The sequence below is a fragment of the Prionailurus bengalensis genome, chromosome D2 (assembly GCF_016509475.1).
Source record: "Prionailurus bengalensis isolate Pbe53 chromosome D2, Fcat_Pben_1.1_paternal_pri, whole genome shotgun sequence".
In the NCBI taxonomy this organism is placed as follows: Eukaryota; Metazoa; Chordata; class Mammalia; order Carnivora; family Felidae; genus Prionailurus; species Prionailurus bengalensis.
In genome coordinates, this window is record NC_057351.1 from 69,817,049 (window position 1) to 69,843,355 (window position 26,307).

Sequence of the window (26,307 nt, forward strand, 5' to 3'; positions counted from 1 at the left end):
CGTCTCAAACTTCTTTATTTAAAACAGAACACCAGAACTTTGCCGCTGATGTGGATGAGGACCGCGGGATGAGAATGGGCAGTCTTTCCAGCATCTTACTTTACTTCTCCACTGATTGTGATTTCATGCTAACAGGAAAGGAAACTCTTACTCTCTCTTGTTTGGTTTTGGTTTGGGGGAGTTGAAAAAAAAAAAATCCCATAGAACTTGGCAGTATCCGTCAGCGTTTTATTTATTTATTTTTCTGGAAATGTTCTAAGTGTGGGTGTACTTCTGACAAGTTGGGGCACCCCTGGGGTGGACTCGGGATGGGATGATGGGACCGCAGATATCCTGAAGCAGTTTCTTAGGAGGGAGTTTGAAGAAATTCACCAGATTTCCCTGTTCTTTTTAAGGAGGAGGAGGAGGACTGTCTGGAATGTGTTGGCTCATCTTGGCTGTTTCCATTTTCCTTGTCTTTTGAGAAAGCCAGAAAATACCGAGTCAAAGTTGCCCATCCTGTTTGCTGCACTTTATAAGTTATTGTTGCTGAATGATTGGGAGCTGTCCATCAGCCGGGAGGGAAACTTGCAGTTTACTTAAGAAATTGCATGTGTGACAAAGGCAGCTGCCGAGTGTGGTGGTCTTCGTGAATAGAGGGAGGGGAGGCAATTAGGGGCTGTGTGGTTGGGGCTTTTTACTTGTCAAACTGGAGGCTCATTGCTTTTGTTACCGCCATGTAAAGGGAAATGGCAGGGTTTTGTTTTGGTACTGAGGACCTTAAAGATTGCTGCCTGACACACCGGAAGGCCGGATAAGTCTAGAAAGAGGGGCCACAGAGCAGTATTTTTAAAAAGAAGAAGAGAAAATTAAGAATTCTCACTTTGGGTTATCTTGAAGTCCTTCCAGCCTTTGTTTTTGTTTTTGGGGGGAGGGTGGGGGTGGGGTGGAGTGAGAGTTCTTAACTCGGCCGGTGTGTTAAAGACTAACGTCAAGAAAAGAGTCCTATAAACAGGTGGGCAGTCAGATCGGCGAATTCAAAACGTCTCCCCAGTGTCAGGTGTCCCGCCGCCAGAAGGAACCAAACCTTTGCCACTGGTTTTGCTTCACGCAAGGCAGGTCCAGGAACCCATGTGGCGGTGGGCAGGGGTGTTCTCTTACCTGCATGCAAATCGGAGTTGTGCGTTTGCTTTTGAACAGGGTGAAACGATTTAACACTTGGGGTGGGAGAGGACCCGAAAGGCTCATTTTGTCCCCTGCAAGTTTCTTCTGTCTTTAACCCCTCCTGGAGCCACCCTCCCTCTCTCCCCTCCTTCATGTAAAAGAGGATGATTTCAGGCCTGTGATGTCTGAGTCTCTCAACTCCAATTAAGTTAAACCCACACAAATGTACCCGGCCCTGGATCCTATGAGAGCCCCAGGAAAAGTAAGTCGGGTTTGTGGGATTTAGGGCTAGCCTTTTGCATTCCTCTGCCTTCTCTTGTCTCTCTGCCTGTCTCTGTATCTCTCTCTGTCTCTGTCTCTCTCTCTCTCTGTCTCTCTCTCATTCTGGGGAAAGCTCACAAAACTCAACAGTCTAAAAGCAAGTTAACGGTCTGAGTGCTAGAATGCCAGGGAGCACAGGAAGCTTGCGTTCTCCTTCCACAGAGGTCAGTTGAAAATCTTTCCAGCACAGTCTTTTACTCTAGAAGGAAAAGAGGGTGTGTGTGTGCGTGCGTGTGTGTTTGGCAGACAAGGCCCTACCAAATGTCACTCCCGTGTCACTGTGACAAGAAAATATGCTTCCCCCCCCCCCTCCTCTCGCACTGCAGCCCTCTCTAAGAAATTTGTTTTGAGGGATTTGACAATCTTGCAGATAAAGTGCCTGCCTACTGCACTCGGTTGATCATTTTCCCTCATGGCCGACCGTAATTTCTTAGCTACTCTTAGCGGTAGCTGTGTCCCTGCCGCCCAAGGTAACGGGTGAGGGAGGGGGACTTGGCTTAGGTGCCCTGAGCTGGCTGGGGAACATGGGCCTTCCCCCTTCCTTCACGGATTCTGTAGTGGTAAAGATTAGAAACTAGAAGGAGTTTTTTCTAATTAAGAATTAAAAAAAAAAAAAATTCAGTCTGCCACCAGTTGAACTAGATGGTGAGGTTTCTTTTGGCTTTGTTTTGTTTAATTTTTTCGTTTGGTTTTTGAGGGCTGCTGCGTGTGGAAGGGGGCTAATTAACAAAGTAACGATAGGCACCGGGAGTGAGACCTTGGGAGCATTTTGAGTGAACCAGGGCAGAAATTTGGAGCCTTCTCTAAAGATGCTTTTTTCCAGCTCTTTCAGGGAAAGGCATAAAGGGAGGGGAAGCTGGGAGGAAGAAGAAAAGTGAGAAAAGCAGTAAGGGAGGAGGAAAAAAAAGCTGGCCCAGTCCCATCTTGAAGGTACAGAGAAAGTTTTTTTTTTTGAGGTGGAGAGAAAGAAAACCAAAGCTATTATGTACCCTAGGGATACAATTTTAGTGGGCATGGAAGATTTGAGTGGGAAGGGAGGCACAGTGGCCTCCGGGCTCTCTCTCTTCCAGCAGTTGGGCGGTTGGCACCTCCATTTGAATTGCTGGGTGAGTAGTGGGGTGTGCGTGCGTGCGTGCGTGTGTGTGTGTGTGTGTGTGTGTTTGTATCCTTGCTTATGGTCTTGACCATTAAACCTCAGTTCCTTTTTTTCTTTTCTTGTTTTAAATTCAGACGATGGGAAGGAAAAAACAAAGCAAGAATCAATGGTCAACTCAAAGTTGTGCCCTTTCACGCTATACTTTTCCATAGCAGTTTTGGGGGGAGTGGGGAGAAAGGGTTAAAAAAAAAAAAAAAAGATGCGGAGAGAAATCGTGACTCTCATCACAGTCCTTGCTGCTACACAGCCATGCAGAGCCCGCGAAGCCGGCTCCCCAAGTACGAGGAAGGAGTAAACTGGGTTCCGGAAAGGGGTGGTGGGGTTTAGGATTTCTTTTAACAAATAAATTTCTCTCCTTCACCCACCAGGGTGGGCTCCACTGGAGGAAAGAGAAGGGAACATGACGTGGCCTCAGAGAGGAGCATACTTTCAAAGCTTGAAAGGTCTTGGAGCGTTCAGGCTTTCACAGTAGCAGGGCTTGTGTAAACTGTATATTTTGGTTTCATATTTAATGCTAACTTTCTGTTGCTCTGTCTTTATAGTTGTATTTATTTTCAGTCTCCAAATGTAGATGCCGGCCTTTCAGGGCTACAGTCTTGCTTGTGGTGTCTGTGTTTTCTAAACTTCGTAGGAAATGTGTTTCGGAGCCCTGAGCAGGAGACCATTGTGGTGTTAATGATTAGGAAGAAGGTCCTTTTGCAATACCAGTTTGGGGCTTAGGTTACGCTGTTTTCCGCTCAACTGTTGGGTCCCGATCCTTTGCCACAACTGTAAGGGCATCCTCGAATTTGGAGGCGATTCCTAGGATTACTTTCATCACTATTTTTTGCTGTTGAGTGGCCAAACACAGAAACATTTGCAGTGGTCAGTCCGCTCTTAGATCCGATCTGGGGGGAGGGGAAGGAAAAAAAATGAAATCTGCAACAGACTCTAAGAGTCCTTGTGTTTTCAAGATCAGGAATTCAACCCTGAACAGCCTATTAAAACCCAAAGTGGTAAATAACTTCTGTGAGTCAAGCATGAAGGAATGACAGATACTTGCCTTGGTTTTCCTCTCTGGTTGTGTGCAACTTTTCTAGTTCAGTCTACGATCGTGTGAACTGTCCAGAAGCGTGGGGAAGACAGTGCAAGCTGGCACCGCAAATGTGGAAGTTGTGTTGCTGTAAATTTCCCAACCCAGCGCAGTCTCCCTTTCTGAGATTCCTGAAAGGTTCCAGACCTTTGTTTACTCAAATTACTCGGGTTACTTAATAGCAGTCCTGCTGTTTCGGTGGCCGCTAAACCTCCATTCTTGATTTCTCATGAGAAAGGAGTTGTTTGAAAGGGTGAATTCCCGACTCCAATGATACAGATATTATGATCTTTGTATTGTCACAACAGGCTCCTGCTTCGGCATTTTCTAGAAGCAGCAGAGCCTGCAAGCTTATATTCTCAGGGAAACCTCCCTTTTGTGGTTTGGGGTCGGTGGGGGGCCCGGCTGAGCTATGTAATGGAATGCTTTCCTCCTGCAACATTTTGGAATGTGATGAAATCTTGCCATGCCCTCCAGATTACATACTTCTGCACACATTTGAAAAAAAATTTTTTTTAATTGGACTTTGCCTGGGTCATTACTTCCAAGTCAGCTTGCTTTCAGAGAGGGTCATGTCCTTTTCACGTGTATCATTTATCGAGACTGTAGATGCCCACTAAAGGGTGCCCATGTGTGGGAGGGACACTACTAACTTGGCAAGACAGAGAACAATGCAGCACCCCCTTTGCACCCATCATTGCTGACATCCTGCTGAATCCAGGGGTTTGACTCATTGGTGTCCTTTGGGCCACAGGAACACGTTCATCCCTCCTCTTCTGTTTACCTGCTCCTTTCTAGGGAGAAATTCACCTGCTCTCTGAAGGAAACAGCTGTTCGAAAGAGCTCTTATCAGACTCCCATGTAGCAGGCATGAATTTCAAATGCAGTACTGTCTAAATTCACAAGTTGGGCACAGGGTGTATTAAAAAAAAACAAAAGACATTTTTATACAGCTGGTCATTGTAAATAAATTAGAAGAGCTGTATCAGGTTTTGTTCACTACTTTCTCAAAATCCCCAGGATGTAATAACCATTATGTACTTAAAATTTACTCTAAATCAAAATTGGCGATTTCCTTTCCATTATATTCAGGAATCCCTAGATTTGGGGTTGTTGGGTTTTTTTTTTTTTTTTGGAGGGGGGTGGGTAGCCTGGAAATCATCATTATTATTTTTTTTAAGTTGTTTTGAATTTGAGCTTTTGGATTTCTTCATTTGGAATAGGTTAGTTTTATTCTTGGCTCTGTTTTGCAAATCTGCTCTCCTAGGAACAGCTGTACCCTCTTACCCAATTCTCAAACATTCTCTGTAAACTTGGACACTCAACAAGATTGATTATGCTAACACTAATCATTTAATACCCAAGTAGTAGAGAAATATCTTGCGGGAGGGTGGAGGTTGCGAACCACCGGGAAATTACTTAGGGGTGAAGTGGCTGGTTCCTCATCTTGGCGACCTTGTGTGGAGGATTAGGACAGTCAGAGGACCCTGTTGTGCCTGCCGTACCCCCTCACTGACCTCCGCCATGCTGTGGCATGTTCCTGGAGGGACGCGGGCAGGAAGAAAACCCTGGGAACTCACTGGTCAGGGGCCAGCCTGGACCGGGCCGGCCAAGACTGAAGCTTGCACGTGCTTTAAAGGTTAGCTGGGGGAAACACAATGGGATGCTTTCTTTTTATTGGGAAATAAATGAGAATGAGTGGAAATAAATTATGTTTAATGAACTTAACTGGAAGTAATTGTTCAAGAGCCTGTGAAAGCACAGCTTTGCTGGGTCGGCCCTCGGCTGCGGCTCTCACAAAGCCAAGCAGCTGGAGCACATCTTTATTTTCCAGGTTAGAATGTTCCCCTTCGGGTGCCCACTCCCCCACCCTGACACCTCCTCCTGACTCCCAGCCTTCCCCTCCTCCTTTTTGGGGATTAAGGAAAGATCATTAAGAGCAGAGTTTGGCCCCCTAGACCCTGAATGCTTGGCAATCTGTTTTGTGTGTTACCAGCTGGATTGTTAGATTATGGAAGGGACCGGGGGTTGGGGGGGGGCGGGGGAGAAGAAGGCCAAGGGCTTAGGATGGTTTGAGTTAGTTCTATGTATATGCATGTGTGTGAGAGAATTTGGATGAAAATTGACTGCACATTTATTCTCTCTCTGCCTGCCCTGTTCAATCATTTCCCCGCACGAAGAATTTTACTGCTTGTGTGAGTATATGAGAAACTGTGAGTCGGCAGAATTTTGTAGAGAGCCGGAGAATCTCTCTTCCTCTCCTTGCTGTCTAAATGGAGTTGATTCTGGGGTTGGGGGAGGGTCCAGCCATCCATAGTTTGCAAAACAAAGCAGCAGCACCCTGAGTCAGGCCACCTTGGGTTGCAGAAGCTGTCGTTTTGCAGCCTGGTGGGTTTGTGCCAGAGACCCCCCAGCAGCGCGGCCAGCTGAGGTGAGCTGTGCAGTGGAGTTGCAGGGTGGGCATTTGCTGCAGGTCACAGGCAGACCTCCTTCCTCTTAACCACCTCATTTCTCCAAGCAAAACTTGGACCCCGCGAAGCCTTCTCTCTTATTTATTATTTTCAGTAGCCATGTACATCCCGTCCAGGGAACGTGTGCCATCAGCGGGGAGCAGGGCCTTTGGGAGCAGCAGCACTTGACCACGAGTGGGCCCTGTGCGCTGCACGCTGGCTGGGCTTCCATAGCTGGGAGGAGAGAGGGGCAGGGCAAAATGTTTCCAGAAGCCCATCTGGCCAAGCGTGGAAGGCCGCTGTCACTCTTTCCGTCTGTGTGTGTAGGAGCTTTGCAGGATGCGGTAGGGAGATGTTCAGTAGGTAAGCAGGGATGGGTCTGTCCGTGCAGGCCCGGATCCAGCTTGCCGTGAGGGCCTCCTTGACGTCATTCCAGAAGCGGAAGTGGGCGCTAATGGTCGGGAATGGGTGGTTGAGGCCGGAGGCTTACTTTTGCTGACGTTCCACCACTCTCTGGTCCATAGCCTGAAAGAATAGGACTAGTTGAGTCACAAAGCGTTGTTGACGAGTAAGAAACAGCCCCTCCTTCAGCTCCAGCCCCTCCTCTTCAGCCGTGGCTCCAGTGACGTGCGCGCGACATCATTAATGTTTTGCTAGTCGCCATTGGCCTTGGTACAGCTGTAGTAAGCGGCATCTGGCAAAATGCACGGGGATGAGCTATAAACCCATTTTTTTCACGTAAACCTGGAATGAACAGTGTCCCTTCCTGAGGCTGATTTCAGACCCTGGGAGGGCTGGGTAACCAAAGACCACTGAAGACCTTCCACGCTGGGGGGTGGGGGGGAGAAGGCGGACAAATGCCCCTCTGTGCCGCTTTTGTTTTATTGTGCTGGGCTCCTCAAGGCACTTTCTGGCCCCATTTTTCTTCTGCAGAAAAGGAGGGCACTAGGGGAGTATTGAGGAGGAGGGCCGGCAGAGAGGCCGGGCCAGCAATGGCTCTATTTGTTTTCAACGTCTGCTGATTAATAGGTTGCGAGGTGAATGGCCAGCTTTCATTCCCTTTGGGTTCCCCACAGTTACAGAAGGTTGCGGGGCTGGGGTTAGGGGAGGGTAGCAGGGAGATCTAGAAGTGCCTGAACCAGTCTTTCATCCGTCAGGTTCCACATGGCGAGCCCCGTTTGGACGGGTGTGTGGGCGCTTGGCGATGAGGGTGGCACGGCCGAGTTGCAGAACGCTGGGCTTAAGGGTTCTCCAGAGGTCAGAGGTCAGCCACAGGGGCGCCCCCTCCCCACCCCGCCTCCCCCCCACTGTAGTTGGATGAATACTTCGGGTCGAAAGGCTTTGTGCGCTTTGAGGGCTGGTAAAGGACCCTTTCTTTTTTTTTTTTTTTTTTTTTTTTTAATAATTTTAACCATTCAGTGCTCAAAACCCATAAAGGATAATGAACAGAACTGGGGAAGGCTTTGCTTTGGGCAGCAGCCATTTCTCCAGGTAGAAAACCAAGCCCTAATGACTTATAGCCAGATGAGGATTTTTGTTCCCTTTAAATAGGTACTGTTGACTTCATTTCATGGGTTCGAGGTTTTTTAGTTGACTTTTTCTTTAGTTTCTTGTCAGCCGGAACTGACGGTGTGTGCAAAGTGTTTATCACCTGATCCCTGCGGGACCCTGCTACTGCTTCTGTCTCTGTTTGAGGTGCAGAAATATCCCATTAAATATCCTCATCCCCCACCTCCTGTAATCAGCCACAAGTTGTAAAAAACCCTGATAAAAATCCCTGGTGCCCTGTGGCAAAGGTGTTCTCACCGAGGCAGGGAGCCCCGAGCTACTCTTAACTTGGGGTGTGGGGGAGGCAGGGAGGACAGCAGGGAGCACTGTTTGCTGACACTGGGTCTAGGTTCCAGAAACTGGTAGGTGGCAGTGTGAGGAACAGATCCCTTTGTGAGTCCTGAAGCCTCTCTGTCCGGTTGGGAAGGTTGGCCCGGCCTACGCTCATGGGGTGCAGCGTGCACGGTGGTGAGCCCCACCCCGGCGCCAGTCTCTGGGTGGAGGTGGTGGTGGGGGGGTCAGGTCGGTGAGTGTGCAAGACCTGGAAGCACTACCCCCCTCGAGCCTGTGACCTGGGACACCTCCCGTATGGAACTGATACGAGCTGCCAACCGCTTGATAGGTGTGTTGATGAGGACTTGATGAAATCCGTCCTACTCAGCACCGAGGCGGGTCTGGCACCAGGGCCGCATTCAGCAGCAAGGAGGAGCTGTGCTGGGGTTGACCGTAGAGCTTCAGCAGCTGGTCAGGACTCCTCTCTCCCGTCCTCCCCTCAGATCGTCTGGACGAAGGGGTCTGGGTGGCTCTGATCTGGACAGAGGGGTCTAGGTGACTCTGAGTTCCAGGTGCTCGCGGTGTGGGGGTGTATGGGCGACCGCAGCATATGACTCCCGGACCTTATGTGGAACATTTTATTAATGTTGGCCTTTCATGTGGCCCAGAGTTGCCTAGTTTTCATCATATTCTTAGCGGGTTGGATGCTAGTAACTAGGCTCGTCCGGCAGCTTTCGATGACTGCCACCATCCCGACCTTGAGTGTATGTTAGCTGTCCCCGGAGGTAATGACTTTTTTTGCACCCCTTAGGTAGTTGGTTTTCTTTTTTCATTTTATTTATTTTAGAGAGAGAGAACATGAGTCCGGGATGGGGGGGGGGGGGGGGGGCGGGGAGGAAGAAAGGGAGGGAGGGGGAGAGAGAGAGAGAGAGAGAGAGAGAGAATCTTAAGAGTCCGATATGGGGCTTGATCCCATGACCCTGGGATCATCACCTGAGCCAAAATCATGAGTTGGACGCTCAGTCGACTGAGCCACCCAGGCACCCCACCCCTCGAGGTAGTTTTGAAGACATACCTCATATTTAGATAAAGTAGCTACCTAAAAAGTACCTGATTTCATGTTGCAGTTGTTTGCGTTGAATAGTGGACTCGGTCTATAAAGAGATAAAAGGGGGACAGACACATATTTCGTGGGCTCTTTATCCACTCACACCCCCAGCATAGATTGTTGCATTTCGGGAAGGTTGTCTGTGTCCTTCCCCTAAGAAAGGTACTTTTCACGTTTGAATTTTCTTAGGGTGGTGACATTTTTGAGCACAATCCTTAAAGACCTCTTTATGGAAGTGGGAGCTGTAGCGCCCGGGTGTCTGAGTCGATCGGGCGTCCAACTTTTGGTTTTGGCTCAGGTCACGATCTCACAGCTCTGTGGGTTCGAGCCCTGCATCGGGCTCTGTGCTGGCAGCACAGAACCTGCTTGGGATTCTCTCTCTCTCTCCCCGGCTCTCGCAGCCCCTCCCCCATGCATGCTATCTCTGTCTCTCTCAAAATAAATAAATAAACTTAAATTTTTTTTTTTTTTTTTTTTTTAAGTGAGCTCTGATCACAGGGGAGGGGAAAGTCTAAGGGACATTTTCTGTTTGGGTCAGTTGGTGTTTGATTGATACGAACTCTGACTTCCAAGGCCCTCACCCTGATTCTGGAATGCCCTTGGTCATCTCCAGCTCTTTTTATTTAACTTTCAGCTCTTCTGTAGGCATTCTTATTTATTAGCATGATAGAGTAATGGTTTTTCTCAAAAGAGATAACAAATATGTTTATTAATTAAATACCACGTTTTTAAGAAGGGCGTTTCGCCTGACGGAGCGGTGGCCGGAAAACACCCATACGCTCTTGCCTCATAATGAACATCTTGCCTTTGAAATAAGGAGCACAGTCTGTGGATGCATTTCCCCTCTGGGAATCCGATTAGAAGATACTGGAAGGGTAGCCAACACCACCTTCAGTGTGCCCTCGTCAGTAGTACTCGCTGGACAGTATTTTCCCAAAGCTTTTTGTATTGCACGTGTAGCTCTGTGCCAGCCCTGGTGTTGGTCGCTGTATAGGCAGGGGCCTTAATTTTCACAGCACACTCTGCGGTCGAGCCCGTTCCCATCTAGAGTTTGGAGAGACAGGACAACGGCCTAAGAGAGGTTGTACAGCTAGAGGGGTCAAGTAGAATTTCGACCTGGGTCTTGCTTGAATTCATAGCCTTCACTCTTGGCCACCGTGCATGCAGGCACTCGTGGTCACCGTGGTGCATGCCAGGGGGCTCTAAAACCATTTTTAAGGCACTCTTCTTATAAAGTATAAGACTAGCCCGTTTCTGAAGGCCTGTCTAGCTTAGTTCTACGATTCTGAGGAGACGCCGTTTTAGTCAATGAATCTGCGAAATTGGTCCTGGCCTTCTCTTCTTCTGATGTTTACGGTTGCAACTCAGTTGTTCTTCTGCAACTTAGGAGTCTCGCCACTCCACAGGCTGGGCGTGACAGGAGACACAGAGTTCTAGAAGGCACAGTCTTTGTCATTAAGGAACGTAGCTACAGCGGGACCAAGAGAGGTACATATGTGGCTCTAGCATGGGCATGATGTGACATAGAAAGAAAGGGCTGTGGGGTTCTGAGACTGGAGAGACAGGGCATCTTCAAGAAGAACATACTTCCATTCACAACAGCAGTCCAGGTGTAGGCAGGTCATATGAGAATGGTGAGTAGACCCTGGTTTCTGTAGGTATGACTTTATTCCTTCCCCTGCTTGCTTGGGAGCTGGTCAACCTGCAGAGACGCGTGGTTTCCTAGGGACCAACCTGGCATACAGTCACGATGAGAAGAGAGAACCACGTCATGCTAGGGCTCCCATTTGCCTTCCCCTCCTAAGGCTGGGTAGCAGCAGCTCGGGCTCTACCCCCTTCCGTGTTAGCGAATCTTGACAGAAAACTAACCCGTTGGCCAAGCTCAAGGGTGCAAAATAACATGAAGGCGATGGTGTCCAACTTTTGTCATGTGCCCATTTGCCTTCCCCTCCTAAGGCTGGGTAGCAGCAGCTCGGGGTCCACCCCCTTCCATGCTAGCGAATCTTGACAGGAAACTAACCCATTGGCCAAGCTCAAGGGTGCAAAATAACATGAAGGCAATGGTGTCCAACCTTCATACATATTTCTAAGAGGAAGAGGGAAAATGAACTTTCACGTCCTACACTCAGTGAGCTCTCCTGTCACCCAGATTCTGTCTTCGTCTTTTGCTAGACAAGTAGAGAAAGGTTTTCTCTGCATTTCCTGTTAGTCCTTCTTGGAAGGCAGCCATGGAATTGGTGCTTCTGAGCTGTAGACAGACGTGTGCCATGGGCCACTTCTCCCTAACAATAAACTAACAAGTAACAATAATAAACCACCATTCCTGTGCTCACCATGTGGTAGGTTCTGTGGTAAGCTCTTCCTGTGGACTTTCGTAAGAACTAGGACTTGATTGGTGATTAGGACCCCAGGTCTCTTAACCTTGGCACTTGTCTGTGGCCACGTGGTTCTCTGGTCTAGGGGTTCATGGCTGAACAGGTAGAGCTGCCACGTGAGGTCCTCAGGAGGCCGACTGGATGCCTGGGTCCTGAGCCCAGATCTCCTGAATCCGGTTCCTGCTGAGAGATTTCCTAAGATTGGCCATCCAGATTTGTGACAAGTGTCCTGAGAGATGCTTGACTCAACCAGAGCTGGGAACTGTAGGTGCCACTGTCAACCACCAGCCCTTCTAACCCCCATCCCGTGCTTCCTTCCATTGCTTATGGTGGTCCCGCTGCCCAGAAGTCATTCGACCTCCAAGTGACCATCTTCCCCGCTTTGGGTTACCTGTGGTTCTTCCTACTCATCTCCTAGTTTTACCCACACTTACTTTAAACTGTCTGGGATCGATCTGCCTTCTTTCATTGCAGCAGGTGTGTATCTTTCCCACCAAACAAAAAACTTCTGGAAGGTGGCAGTAGTCACTTTCAAAGGAAAGTGGTCTTCCCTCCCTCCAGCTGTGTCTGCCCCATCTTCTCCCTCCCTCTCCTTTCCTCTTTCCCCTCTCCACCCCAGCCCACAGTGAGAGTTCATTTGCTGGTTACCTTTCAATCTTTCCTGAACAGAAATGTTCCCCCCAAATAATCCTCAGTGCATGTTCATAAGATGCTGGCTTTGGCCTTGGGGCAGCAGCCCCTCACGCTGCTGGCTGTGGCCTTGTTCAGACCTTCATGGCTGCTAGGGAGGTGTTAACCAAAACTCCCTCTGCTTTGGTGCTTTTTAATTTCAGTGCTTTGATTGCGAACTGGTAATTCACAACATAAGGCTCTTTGAGCAACCAGCTAGCCTCCTCTGAATGTGTCCACTTGTTTATGGGAATCGTTAAACCAAGCTGTTTTAAGTGTTGACTTCTTTCTCTGTAGTTTTTCCTGGAGCATCTAAGAAGGCCATATTTTCCTTTCCAAACATGCTCCTGAAAAAAGTTAGGAGTACCTTTTACCAATGCCTTCTCCGCAATTAATTGTGAGAAATACTCTTTCTATAGTATACCCCTTCCTTATTCATTAAAAAAAAAAAAAAAAAAAGGACAAGAAGAAAAATGCACGGCGAACGAACTGCTCCGTGGTCCCTGAACTCGAGAGGCACTAGTGGGCAGCACTGGAACCTTACTTCTTTTCTTTTAATGCAATTCCTTTTCCTTGATGTTAATGCAAGTTGTGCCTTCCTAAAAGTAATAAAAGGAAATGAAGACACGTTCTGAAATGAAACTTGACTCTAATCCATTCATCATCTAATACTCGCCTCTTTATCTTCGCTGGTACCTAATCTGGTTAAATGTCCCTGTTGTAGGATTTTAGTGAAAATCCTCTATGGGGAATAGGGTTTTTTTGCAATTGGATTACTCTCAGTAAATGGCCCAGTAGTTCGCTTGTTTCAGCTTAATTTTTTCTTTGTGATCTTGCTGGGCTAAGTTATAGCACAGCAGAGCGGAGGGGGTGGGGCGGACTGAGAGAGGGGCTGGGGGGAAAGAGGAGAAGAATTCAGGAAGGTCTGGTCATGGCAACTGGAAAGATCTTAGCAAATGCTTTTCTTTTTTTCCTGCTTCTGTCTACCTGTCCACCCTTCTTGAACATAAAAATGCCTGTACTTTGTTTTCTAGAACTGCCCGTTTCTAATCTGCACACCTTTTATTAGCCCAATTTATCATCATCCAGTTAATTTATTAGCGTTCCCCAATGACTTCCTAATGAAATTCCTAATGAATCAGGGCTGCTGTAATCTGCATAAAATATGCAGGTGCTCGCCTGCCAGTGTAGCACTTTCTGGTAAAGTTCACACTCCCAACCAGACCAGGAGTGGGGCTTTTCATCCATGCTGTCTGTAAAGGATTGTAGCATGCCCGCTGGCTCCCAGGGGCAGGGGGAAGTTAGGAGCGGGGGGTGGTGGATAGGGAGGCCGAGTGGGTGGGAATTGGGCCCTGCCACGTTTCTTGTAATGGAAGGTTTTCCTAGCTGGTCCCCTGGGAAGCCTTGCCTGCCTCCTGAAGGTCCCTCCCGTGGGGTCCTGGGGTCAGAGATCCCCCCCCCCCCCCCGCCACCACCACCTGCGGGAACCCAGTAGGCCTGGGAGATTAAACCCCCATTTCCGATTTACCTGCCGACTGGGAAGGTGCACACTTGGGGTCCGTGATGGGGTGGCTGTAGAGGAGGCATTTTAAAAGCCAGGCTCCGTAGGGAGGTCAAAACGGAAGCACGCCTGCCCAGAGAGCTGTCTTTACAAATATCTGTTATTTTTAATGCATGGATTGGGGCCAGGGCTGCGGGCGGAATTGAGTGCATCTTACAAAGTCCAGAAGGGAGGGTGGGGTCCAGGGAGCCCACGGGTCCTGTGTCCCCCAGTGTCGAGCCGCCAGGAACCAGCGTAACTTTGGCCTCCTGTTCTCCTCCCCACAGTCGAACAAAGTACCGGTTGTGCAACACCCTCACCATGTCCACCCTCTCACGCCGCTCATCACGTACAGCAACGAACACTTCACCCCGGGAAACCCACCTCCACACTTACCAGCCGACGTAGACCCCAAAACAGGTAGGCGGTGTGTGTGATGCCAACAGGGTGTGCGGGGTCCGGGGCCGCCTGGCCTGCTGGGAAGGGACGGGGGAGTTCGGGATGGGCTGTGGGCCGTGGCGGAGGGGCTCCTCATTTCCCCTCCTGGGGTGCGGAAAAGAAGCTCTTTGGGGAGACCAGAGCCTGGTGGGGGAGTAGCCTCTCCTATGTGGAGTGCTAACAATCTTTCTAGAGCCCAGAATGCCCCAGGAAGGGCTGGCTATGAATCATGCAGTGTTTTCCAGGAGTAGCTTGTAACGAACTCCGAGAGCCTCAAACAGACTTGGAGGCGGGAGTAGTTGTGGAGGCATCCCATGGCCTCCTTCTCAGCTTCTTGGGAGCACAGGAGCCCCAGCAGCATGGCTGCCCAAAGCCCTAGTTCCCTTGGCGGTCAAGGGACTCCAGTCACCTGACCGTGACTTATTGCTGCAGCCGGAGGAGACCACATCACTGGATCCCGCATTCTCTTTGCTGGTTTATTTGGGTTCTTCGTCCCCTGCGATATCCTGGGTATCATCGAGCCCATTATACAGATGTGAAAACTGGAGTCTGTGTTTTTCCTCATTGCAGCATGGAACAACCCGCACAGTCTCAGGCAGAAGGTGTCACGTCATCCGTCAGCCTTGGCGCTTTTCCCCTCCTTTCCATCCCACATACACATGGGCTGCTTTTTCCCCCAAAGAGGGAAACAGAGAGGGCAGGGTCACTGGCCACCCTCCCCGTAACAAGATTTGAAACCAGCAGCCGGCCACAGCTCGTAGCGGGGCGGCCATGGGAGAACAGCTGAGGCCAGGACAGGCTGGGCGGTGCACTGGGTAGGGTTCTTCTAACCAGCTAGTTAATTAGAAGGATGAATTTTAAATGGCTGTTATCCCGTGTCATCTGGTCAGAGGGGATTGTTCGGTGTTGAGCTGAGGTGGATTGCCCATTCATGCTGCCTTTGCCGCCCCCGAACGAAGCCACACGTTAGCTGGTGTTCGCCAGCCTCTGAGCCCCCTTTGTGCTCATGGGGGACCTCGCCTAGTACTTGGATGGCTGGAGGAGGCCGCCAGCCGGCCCCAGGCTCTGTGAGTGAATAGCAGCATCAACGTCTCATTTAAATAATGGTAGTACAGGGAATAGCTTTTAAATGGTTATCGTAAAACATATGATTAACGTCTGCAGACTGTTTACTTTTCCTCTGCGAACATTCTTTCAAGTGTGCAAATGGCTTGGTGTAGGGTCCAAGACCAGCTAATCTGTTTGGTTTTTTTAATAGAGAGAAAGCAATGTCTGCATGAAAATGTCACCCAGGGAGACTTAACTTACAGATTAAAAGCTTCCTGAATGAATTTAAAAAAAAAAATGGAATAGTTTTCATCCACGGACATGCAGCTTACTACCTTCAATAGCATTGTTCGTTTTCTTCCCACTTCTGCTGCATAGATCAAGTTCCTCTGTCGGAATTGATTCTAGTGCTCTAGCTTTCCCCCCGAATCGATGGCAGGATGTGCGCCTGTGGCGTACGTAAGCGTGCAGTGGGGCACGGGCCTCGGGATGTGCCCGGATGTGCCTCGAGAGCCTTGTTAGTGCTCACGATGCGGCAGCACCTGGTCAGGTAGGGCTGATTCTCCCAGGTGCCTCTGCCCTCGAGAGAATTAGGTTCTAGAGTCGAGCCTGCCAGGTCTCCAGCATCCGCTGGTCCTTTCAGTTCAGATTCTACCCTGGAGAAGAGGCCGTGGCTCGTGGTGAGTGTCTCCCAGAGCTCATCCTCTAAGCTGAGGTCGGAGACATTCTAGGGGAGTTAACTTTTTTGAAAGAAGACAAGAGTAACCTTTCCAAAGGCCGTAACTTAAAAGGTATGTTAGAAACCTAGGGGAGTAACTCTCGTGCAGGCAAGTCATCAGAGGTAAAAGGAGTGAAGGCACAAGTTGGGAGGGCAAAGAGAATTTATATGACTTGATCACCTACTATGTGCCAAGCCCGTCAGATTTGTTTTTTTAGTTTCAGTAATCAACACTGATCACATAAGGCAGAAATATGCAAGATGGCATTTTCTGAGTCTGCATTTACCCAGCGTACCCATCCATCTAGAATGAGATAAACCAAGTAGTTTTCAAGGTAGGGCGGGGAAAGATAATGAATGAAAGTTAGCCACAACTCTTAACGATCACAGTCCCGAAAAGACTCATGCTAGCGTTACAGAAGAGATGTGTCCGTCGTCCCTTCCCTGTTCCCATCCCCTGACAGTTTCTTTTTCCTTCTCCTCTCCTTCGTACCTAAAATGCTGCTTCTTCTCTCAGGAATCCCACGGCCTCCGCACCCTCCAGATATATCTCCGTATTACCCGCTATCGCCCGGCACCGTAGGACAAATCCCCCATCCGCTAGGATGGTTAGTACCACAGTAAGGAGTTCCATTTTTTTAATTCCCTTTTTGTTTCTTACATGGGCATGCTTATTATTTATTCCGTGCGTGTGTATGTGTGTGCGTGTGTCTCAGAAGACGGGTTGGTGAGGGAGGGCCGCGGTGGGATATGTTGCAAAGATGCTCCTTGAGGTGCCCTGTGGGGAAGCAGGTGAGTCAGTAGCCATTCAGATGGGTTTTGTAGGAGAAAGGTCATTGATACTTAGCATTCTGAACCCACAGTCCCCAAAGACTCTAGGCTTCTGTCTGTGAACAAAGGTGCCCTTAAGGTACTTGGGGAATTGCAAAAGGCTCTGAGGGCTTCTATCAAAGGAAGCTGATCATGGCACTTCTGCCGGTGGCAGCCCACAGTGGAGTCCTGTCATTCATTGGTTTGAGGCGGCACGAGAATGGGAACAGGCATAGCGTGATTTTGGAATCCAGGGGTGAGAGTGGGGGGTTATCCTCTCAGAAACCCCTAAACCCCAACACCATCCCGACCTTTACTCCCAAGGCTGGCAATAAGAGTGGAAAGGTCTGTCTGTTGAGAAGTTCCAGTATCCAGCTAGGGTCTCCCTGGGGTTCTCGGTTCACCTGATTATGAGGGGCTGGGGTGGGAGGGGAGGGTCTGGAATCCCCACTCCAGCATGTGGGGCCTTCCTGAGTGTCAGCCGGGGTTCCTGGCGGCGTGCAGGTCTGCAGACTGCCTTTTACGATTGGTCTTCCTATCACCCAGTCTTGCTTTTATAGTACCATCCATTAACTTTCCTTAGACAACTTTTAAAAATGTGTGTTTCAAAACCAGAGTAGAAAGGCCTTTAATGCATAAGCATACTGGGCGCGCGCGCGCGCGCGTGTGTGCATGTGGTCTCTGTTTCGTGATTGTGTTTTTGTGTATGTGTTTCTCCATGTTTATCAGTGATCTCTACTCTAGAAAGCAAGGACAATTTGTTGTCTTAACCAGAATACCTCCTGGTAAAACTCTGAACTTTGGGTCTTGGGGAAGATGCCCTTTCAAAGTTCTGGTGTAGTTACCTCCCCCCCTCCTGCCCCCCGCCCCAGTCTACCCTTTTTTCTCTAGTTGAACAGACACTGCCCTGCTGTGTGAAAAGTAGCTTGTATGAGGTGGTAGCCATACAAAATACCAACCATGGCTGTACTTCCTGTTTCTTTCTTTCTCCTTCGTTTTGTTTGGCAGGGTAGACATGGACGTGAGTTTGTGTCCCGTTTCTCTCTCGGAAAATGGGGCCATTCCTCCAATAGTTCTCTGTCATCGGTTGCCCCGTTCCGCTGATGGGGAGATATTTGAAGGCTAGATAAAAAGGAATAGCCAACTCAGACAACCCTCTGTCAGAAAAAGTTGTGTGTCTTTCATGAGGATGCTATTTTGCATGTTGCTGTATTTTTTAATTATTGTAATGAGGTGTGATTGTCTATTGGTTACCCACAATTCTTCTTGGGGACTCTCCCCCCGGTAACTCTTGTCAACACTTGTTAATTTGACAAAAGGCTACAAATTAAGCTCTGTTAATTTAATGTTTTCTCACCGAGATCTAAATACCGAAAGAGGCCCAAAGCGCAACTGAAGTCCTTTGATTCACTGTACTTTATTTTGGTATAAATTTACATTCATTATTGTTTTCCTTTGGATGTGTAGCCCTCAATTAGTGTGATGGCTCCATTAAAGCAAGCGAGACTTCGCCTTTAATTATTACAACAAAACACCTAGTTTCAGCTTGGGGAGAGGGTCTCTATTGACATAAGCAGAGGTTATAAAATTTAATTAGCCATTCCTATCAGATTTATGGCATTCAAATTGTTCTGTGTTTCTTCCCTTTGATCCTTCCTGTACAATCCCCAAGATTTTTGTTCTGATCAAATGAGAATAAAGCTTACTGTGCAGAGAGAACTTTCCCTTTTTCTTCTTTTTCTTTCCCCCTCCCCCCCCTTGTTTGCACTCTCTTACTTTGTGCCCCCCTCTTTATAGGCAAGGTCAGCCCGTGTACCCAATCACGACAGGAGGATTCCGTCACCCCTACCCCACAGCTCTGACTGTCAACGCCTCCATGTCTAGGTGAGTTCCAAGAACGGGCGCCTCCGACCAAGTCGACCATGGGTGACTTCTCGGGAAGTTCTCTGGCTAGCTACCAGGCCATCCGGGGGCAGCTCCTTCGTGTAGTTCCAGTGGTGTAAGACCCAAAGGGCACGTTAGGCTTTATTCCTAGGAAATACTGAGAAATTAATCTGGACTTGTAAGGTAGGTGATGTTGAAGTCTCGAGGTCGAATCTCTGACTCCGTCAATGGAGCAGTTTTTCCTTAAGAATTTAAGAAGGCCAGAAGACATAGATAGGACCTCACGGAACTTACGAAAGTGTCGTTCCTCTGTTGCCCCCATGCTGGGTAAGAAAGGGAAGGGTGAGGGTAATTTTATTATTGTGTAAAGGACAGTTTGAGGAAGGGTGTGCCCTTTGCAAAATCCAGACTCTTCACTGTCCACAAGCAAGGACACCCCTGCCCAAACACAGCCCTCTCTAAAGCAGCACTGTCGTGTAGAATTGTAAGGTGAGTCCCGTATGGAATTTTAAGATTTTAGTAGCCACAGTTTTTAAAAGGTTAAGGGGGGGGGGGGGAAGGGGGGGGGATTAAAAAAACCCCAGGTGAAATTCTTTCTAATGATGTATTTTGTTCAGCCTAATATTGTCAAAACATTATCATTTGGACATGTTATCACTGTAAAGCAGCTACTAAAGAGATGTTACATTCTGGTTTGTACTTCGTTTTTGAAATCTGATACGGAGTTTGCACTGAACAGCACAACTCAATTTGGACCGGCCACGTTTCAAGTACTCAAAAGCCACGTGTGGCTGGTGCCTACCATATTGGCCTGTGTAGCTCTAAATTTTGGAAAGTTAAAAAAAAAAACAAAAAAATCACGTGTGTGCAGAGCAAGAATTTGAAGAGAACCCATCAAATAACCAGCAAAGAATTCCTACACCCTGACAAAGGACAGAACGATGTTTACTCTCCTTAAGAAGGGACCATCTTCAACTTCTAATTCAAATATTGTGGCTTAACAACCTCCACCCCGACTTCCCATACTTGGTATGAGATGTTTTGCCACGTGGACTTGGATATAAATGGTGAATTCTTCTGTTAAAAAAAAGAAAAGTCGTGTGTGTGTGTGTGTGTGTGTGTGTGTGTGTGCATTCGTATCTTTTTAAGGCTATCCATATGTGTGTAACACACACACATATACCCACACATGTGTACCTAGATCTTTCGGATCTCCTGTTCTCCTTTTCCTCCCTCTAATTAATTCTGGCTAATTTTTCAGTGAGTGCTAGTTTATTTACAAACCGGTTGGCAGCAGTATGTTTAAGTAGTCACTAATTGCTCCTAATGATAGTTTTATTTTCTGTTCATCTGATTTTCAGTCAAGTTAATTAAATCGGTGGAGGTTTAGACTTTCCTGATGGGCTGCAACAAGTAATCCATTTTGATGATGGCCCATAATTAAATTAGCATGCATTACATGGCAAGGATGCTGCCCTAGCGTCTTCCCCCAGTCTCTGGAGTCAGCTTGGGAACCCAAGGCCAGAGGAAGGGACTGGGAGACAGGACAAGACAGCTCCTTTTCCTGCTTACAAGACCGTGATTTCCGGTGGGGGCGGGGGGCGGGGGAGAGTAAGGATCACTTTCGTTTAAGAAAAACAGGCCGTAGAGCCCACCTAACATTTGTCATCACACCACGGAGATCACGTAATTTTAAAGATCCCACTTCCCAAGTGTGATAAACGATCTCCGTTTCAAAATCCACCCCAGCATTGGTGAGGCGGGAAAATGCTTGTGTGTTCTCTTCTCCAGCGAGAGGAGGAAGGTTATATTCATTAAATAATGTCATCACAACCTTGCAAAAAGCATGGGAACGAATAGGGAGTCTCCCAGGAGGAGAACTGCTTCTGAGAGGCCCCTAATCCACAGCTCATCTTCCCGGCAAACCAGCATTTACACCGCGCACCTGATTGTTTTTCATGTTTGTTTATTCGGTGCGTTCTAGAGGCTAAAAGCAGTGAAATAATCGGAGGATGGGGATTGGGGTTAAGCTTATCGATTGAATTATCATTAGGAGGTTAGTCGATGATTTAGAGGTGGGCAGGGGGGTGGAGGAAAGGAAGGAAACAGTGGGAGGAAAGGTTAGGGGCTCAAGGTGCAGGGGGGAGGCCGCCGATTCCCCAGGTAGGCCTTATGAAAGGTAGCTAGTTAAAAAGCGTATACAGCAAATTAAATACATTATTGTGGTAATGGGGCGACAGAAGTATAGGTCTATTATACTTATGGCAGTTATAGGAAATGTAGGCAGCTTGCCCTGTTCCAGAACACCCTTTGATATTCATTCTATTCAGCAGCGGGGCCAGGACTTCTCAGAATTAAGTGATGGGTCATTATACTTTAAACACCATGGAGAAGCCTAGATTGGCAATTAAACAGCTCTTGCTGACACTCACTTGTGCCACCCTGTGACCCCCTTTAGATTGAGATGTTGGAGCTCCGGGCCCTCAGCCCGCTAAATTGGTGCAAGGCTCTTCTCCTGACGAGAGCGGGCTCTGAAATCTGCCGGCTTCAAAGGGAGAGAGATCATGTATAAACCATAATGTGGGTGCACCGTGGCTCACAAAAAATAAGGCAGGAAGAGATGAAATGTTACAAGTGCAAGGGGGAAAATGAGAGAATAATGACAAACCTAATGCAACTCAAAGCAGGATTGTTGCACAGGAAAATGCATCCCACTGCTTGTGCATAAAATCAAGGCCGGCAGATGACATCCAGTTAACAGAAACGTGTCAACAGTGAAGTGAAGTGAGCGCGAGCAAGAGAGGAGCCCCTGAGACAGCCAGAAACAAAAATTAGTTGTCCTTAACAAGTTAAGGTTCATCATTATATTCTGGCTCGGAGCCATAAAAGCAGACGGGGGTATATAATGAGCTGCTTAGAATTTTTAGGGTGTTTATTGCATTTCATGAAATAGTTGTCTGCAGAAAGGAATTTCTTAAGCAAAGGTACGCATATAGATCCGCCCCCCCCCCGCTACCCCACCGCCCCGTTTCTTTCTCCGCTATGCATTTTTCAGATATATGAGTATGTGTGTAGGCATGTGAACTTGGAAGCATTCGTTCCTCATGGCCGCGTCGGAAATTTTGCCCCACCCCAGAATGTGCTCGAACTGTGGTATCTGCCTGTGGTGTTTGCTGTGGACACACATGCACACGCACACACGCGCGCGCACACACACACACACAGTATTTTCTCTCTCTCCCTTCTCTCACCCTTTCTATCTCTCTCCCCACCCTCCCCCTTCTCTGTCTCTCTCCCTCTCTCCCCACCTCCTCTGTTTCTCTCTCTCTCCCTCTCTCCCCACCTCCTCTTTTCTCTCTCTCTCCTATGTCTGTACACATATTCTCATTCAGCAAGAAGAGAACATATGTATTTGAGGAATGTCAAGCCTTTAAAATTCACAGTAAAAGCTGCCACTCTACCCACCACTTCACCCAAGGGCTTCCAAGAACACATGTTCTTAACTTATGTTTCCTCAGAGGCCCTTGCGCAGTGGGAAGGAACAGGGTGTAACATAGGAGCCCAAGTGCCTCCCGAGGGTTTGCTTTTCATTTTTTTCACAGAAAGGGAATGGAGATTGTTTGGCTTTTTTGTTTCTCGCCCTCTCTCTCTCTGTCTCTCTGTCTCTCTGTCTCTCTCTCTCAGAGTTTTTCTCTCCCCCCCCCCCTTTTTATAGCCTAAAGGATCTACATGGTTCTTATTAAAAAATCATGTCATTGTTACCAAACTCTGACACGGGCTTCCATTTGTAAAGGCAGTGGCAGGAGAGGGCCACATCAGGATGGAATTTCTGAGTCAAATGTCCTCTGTGATTCTGAGCCCCTTCAAAAATCTACATCATTCACTGGCATTTTCTCTATTGATCGACGAAGATTCAGTTAGTACTTTAATTTTTTTGTTTTACCCTTTTGCACACCAACATTTGCTGCATTATTTGGATTAAACAGAAACTGGGTTCATCTCCAGTCCACATATGAAAAGCCCGTTGTAAATCTAGGATCCTCTTGAAATCCCATCTTGATAAACCCTTGTTAGTACTCCCAGTTGCCACCGCACTTGGCTGCCTAGAGAGCAGGTATCCCTTCTCCGGATGGTGCGTGAACTGTTCTGGCTTGGATTTATTAAGAAAGCATCAACTGCTTGACCCGGGTTCTCCTTCACCTGAATAGCACCCGGCTTGCTCACGTGTATAATCTGCCTGGATTGGAGCCTGGAGGCAGCCATTTTGGTTTCGTTCAGGGTTCTACCCCTGTGCCCCTCACCCTACTATTCTCTGTGGTAGTATTCTTTTAAAAAGGGTGGTTCTTGTAACCCAAGCATATCAGAAAATGTGAAAGCTGTTTGATCCAGTTGTTAGTTCACAGATGGGCCAAGATGAACATTTTACAGTTAGCACGTGGGGCACCTGGGAGGCTCAGTCGGTTAAGCGTCCGACTTCGGCTCAGGTCACGATCTCGCGGTCCGTGAGTTCGAGCCCCGCGTCGGGCTCTGGGCTGACGGCTCAGAGCCTGGAGCCTGTTTCGGATTCTGTGTCTCCCTCTGTCTCTGACCCTCCCGCGTTCATGCTCTGTCTCCCTCTGTCTCAAAAATAAATAAACATTGAAAAAAAATTTTTTTAATTAGCTCTTTATGTTCTGGCTAGTCTATACTGTAGGGAAATGCCAGTTCAGGGCCTAGTGGGGATTTCAAAGAACTTTCTTAAAAATGGACAGTTTTAGAGGAGAAAACAACCTTTACGCATATATTTACAATTTTGATAGTCATTTGGAAGGCCTTTGAATGCATAGGCAGTCTATTACGTAAAAGTAATTTAGGAATCCTAGAATTTTAGTGCGGGAAAGGGTATACAAATCAGAATTCAAAGCTTCATTTGTATGTGTGTATAAAATACAGATTTTTCTTTCTTTTTTTTTGTTGTTTTTTTTTGTTTTGTTTTGTTTTTTGTTTTGTCTTGCATCTTTCCCTAAGAGGATACAAGCTAATTATTTAAAATGTCTGTGACTTACGATGAGAACCAGATGGGAAATATTTGGATTTTCCCCGTCTCTCTGCCTCACTTTCTCTCACTCCTGTCAAAACGATGGAGGCACATCGGCAAAAGAAAAAGAAAAATTTTATTGCACTCCATCCACAGAACGAGGCCCTAATGAGGCCTGCGCAGCATTGTCAAAAATGTGTGTATACTTGGACCACGTTAATATTTTATTTAGCTGTCAATATTCAACAATAGATTTCACCTTTCATTCTAGAGCTGATTAGGACTTAGGAAATTGTCTTCTTAGATGCCACTAATAATGCCTCAAAAAGCAAGTACACGTGTGATTTCCAGCAGGTAGTCTAAGCCTCCTTTTCCGCCCAAGTACATCCGTTATATTTGTCTTTCGCTAAAGATGTTAAAAATCATAATGTCTCTTGTCAGTAGCAATAATGAAGGGGAAGATTGGCTTTAATGACATTATGAGAATCATTATGTTTAATTTATCGCTAATTAATGCTGACAGGTTTCATATGCCTTGGGTTGCTTTCATGTGAGTGTTACGTGCTGGGTTTTTTTTGTTTTTTTTTTTAATTATGTGTACACATCCCTCCCCATTCATTCATTTTGATTCTGACGATTTACACAGCTTCCTGTCTTCCAGGTTCCCTCCCCATATGGTCCCACCACATCACACTCTACACACGACCGGCATCCCCCACCCGGCCATAGTAACGCCAACCGTCAAACAGGAATCCTCCCAGAGTGACGTCGGCTCACTCCATAGCTCGTGAGTGTTGTTGATCTTTTGGCCGCTCTTTCTTTCCCCATCTTGTCTAGCCCATTTGTTGATGCGGTGGCCATTGGGTGGTAGTCCGGCCCATGGTTAGCCAATGGGGCGTGTGCCCCTGGGAACACCCGACTTGGGTGGCCTCTGGACTCTGAGAGAGCGCAGCGCTCACGGTTGGCACCAGTGTGGGTGTACTTGCGTGCTTGGGCGGCCTGGGGTTCGCAACCACGTCCCCGTCTCTCACCCACCACGGAACGTTGAGAGGCCTGGCCTGAGAGCACGAGAAACCCCCGTCGGGAGCGAATCGGCCACGCTGTGCCTTCCCCTCTGCCTTGGGAAAATTGTGTGTCTGAGACACTTGAGGAAGTAATTACGAAATCTCTCTCTTCCCCCCACACCCTCGCTAGGATGTTTTCGTTCCGTTTTCCAGGGTGGAGAAGACTAAAAGTGGAAGCGTGCTTCTCGTTCAGGACTGCTGGGTTTGGGCGTTGAGCAGACAGGGAGACGGGTTCTCTGCTGTGGAGGAAGTTGAGCCTTGTGATCGTTTATTGGGTTGTGTCTGTCTATTCTGTCTATATCCAGAAAGCATCAGGACTCCAAAAAGGAAGAAGAAAAGAAGAAGCCCCACATAAAGAAACCTCTTAACGCGTTCATGTTGTATATGAAGGAAATGAGGGCCAAGGTCGTGGCCGAGTGCACGTTGAAAGAAAGTGCCGCCATCAACCAGATCCTGGGGCGAAGGGTAGGTGGTTCCCTCACTGGGCAGAGGGGGACGAATGGACTGGGGCCTGGTGGGTAGCATGACGCAGCGTCCCCGTCCCTTCAGTCACGTTCTGACTCCTTCAGTGGTCTTCATGGAGTCAGGACCAGAAACCCACATTGGAAGGATCTTCTGAACACCCACCGCCTTCATCCTCCCCCCAGCCCCAGAGAGAGCGCAAACGAGAGAACGAGAGAGATGACCCATCAGGTTTCGTTTCAGCGCTCCCGTTAGTGCCAGGACCCTGCAGATCAGACCCGTTTCTCATCCCCGGCCGCGGTGTAGTTTGTGATGTTTTGCATGCCTCTCCCCGCCTCTGTGTCCCCTCCAGTGGCACGCGCTGTCCAGAGAAGAGCAAGCGAAATACTACGAGCTGGCCCGGAAGGAGCGACAGCTTCACATGCAGCTGTACCCCGGCTGGTCTGCGCGGGATAACTATGTAGGTGTTCGTTTTTCTCGGCACTAGAGTCTGTGGAGATGGGTCGAGTGTTCATCTGCCCAAAGGGAACGCTCCCTGCCAACTTGAATCAGGCCTCAGAGCCCTCCAGTCTGCCCACTCCTGGGACAGTAGCGTCTTGCCCAAGCGCCAGAGTGGGGGGCGGGGGGGGGGTGTCTTGGCTCCCAGTATGGCTCCATCAGCGTGCCATAGTTCTTAAAGGAGGAGGGAGGAGACCAGGGTTCCGTTGTTCTAGCATGGGACCCGTGGGGCTGACTCGGGGCTGTCCACACCTTCTTGCCCAGGTCTTTGAAGAGACGTAGCCCTAGGATCTTCCTGACTGGGGCTTCTGTGCTTCTCAGCACCCTGGGGGCCTTACAGGGAAGACCAGGAGGTAGGGGTGGAGAGAGAGGGCTTGGTTCCCCACACGTCTTCCAACAGTCCCTTGGCCTTTAAGAGGGAAAACAAAAGTTGTCCGATGGCCGTGGTGCAGTACAAGTTGAAAACCTAGTTTGTCCTGAGAGGAGCATGATGGGAGGATCCCTGAAAGCAGCCAAGGGTCGTCACCCTCTGGAGGGGTAGATGAAATACCTCAGGGCCTAGGAAAGGTAGGAAGGGGGGCTGTGCCGAGTGACGTGTCTTCCTGGGCTCAGTGCGGCCTGCAGGATTTGCCCAGTTTTCCCCTCTTGGGTTTTGGAAAACACTGTAGGATTGTTGTTTCTACTTATCACCGGGGTTGTAATACCTGTGATTCC

General features: G+C 48.4%; 1 protein-coding gene across 43 annotated transcripts in view; it reads left to right on the forward strand.

Annotated features, from left to right (window-relative positions):
- TCF7L2 (transcription factor 7 like 2) overlaps positions 1 to 26,307 on the forward strand; it is a 203,583-nt gene that overhangs the window by 162,933 nt on the left and 14,343 nt on the right. For 18 of the 43 annotated variants that reach the window (XM_043597535.1, XM_043597539.1, XM_043597564.1 and 15 more), the window contains 6 exons: positions 13,943 to 14,075; positions 16,376 to 16,478; positions 18,466 to 18,552; positions 24,231 to 24,356; positions 24,939 to 25,098; positions 25,448 to 25,555. In XM_043597535.1, the coding sequence (XP_043453470.1) occupies positions 13,943 to 14,075; positions 16,376 to 16,478; positions 18,466 to 18,552; positions 24,231 to 24,356; positions 24,939 to 25,098; positions 25,448 to 25,555 (717 nt within the window). Of the gene's footprint in view, positions 1 to 179; positions 2,571 to 13,942; positions 14,076 to 16,375; positions 16,479 to 18,465; positions 18,553 to 24,215; positions 24,357 to 24,938; positions 25,099 to 25,447; positions 25,556 to 26,307 lie in introns of those variants that run through there. The other 25 variants (XM_043597531.1, XM_043597537.1, XM_043597532.1 and 22 more) reach the window with 4 other exon arrangements.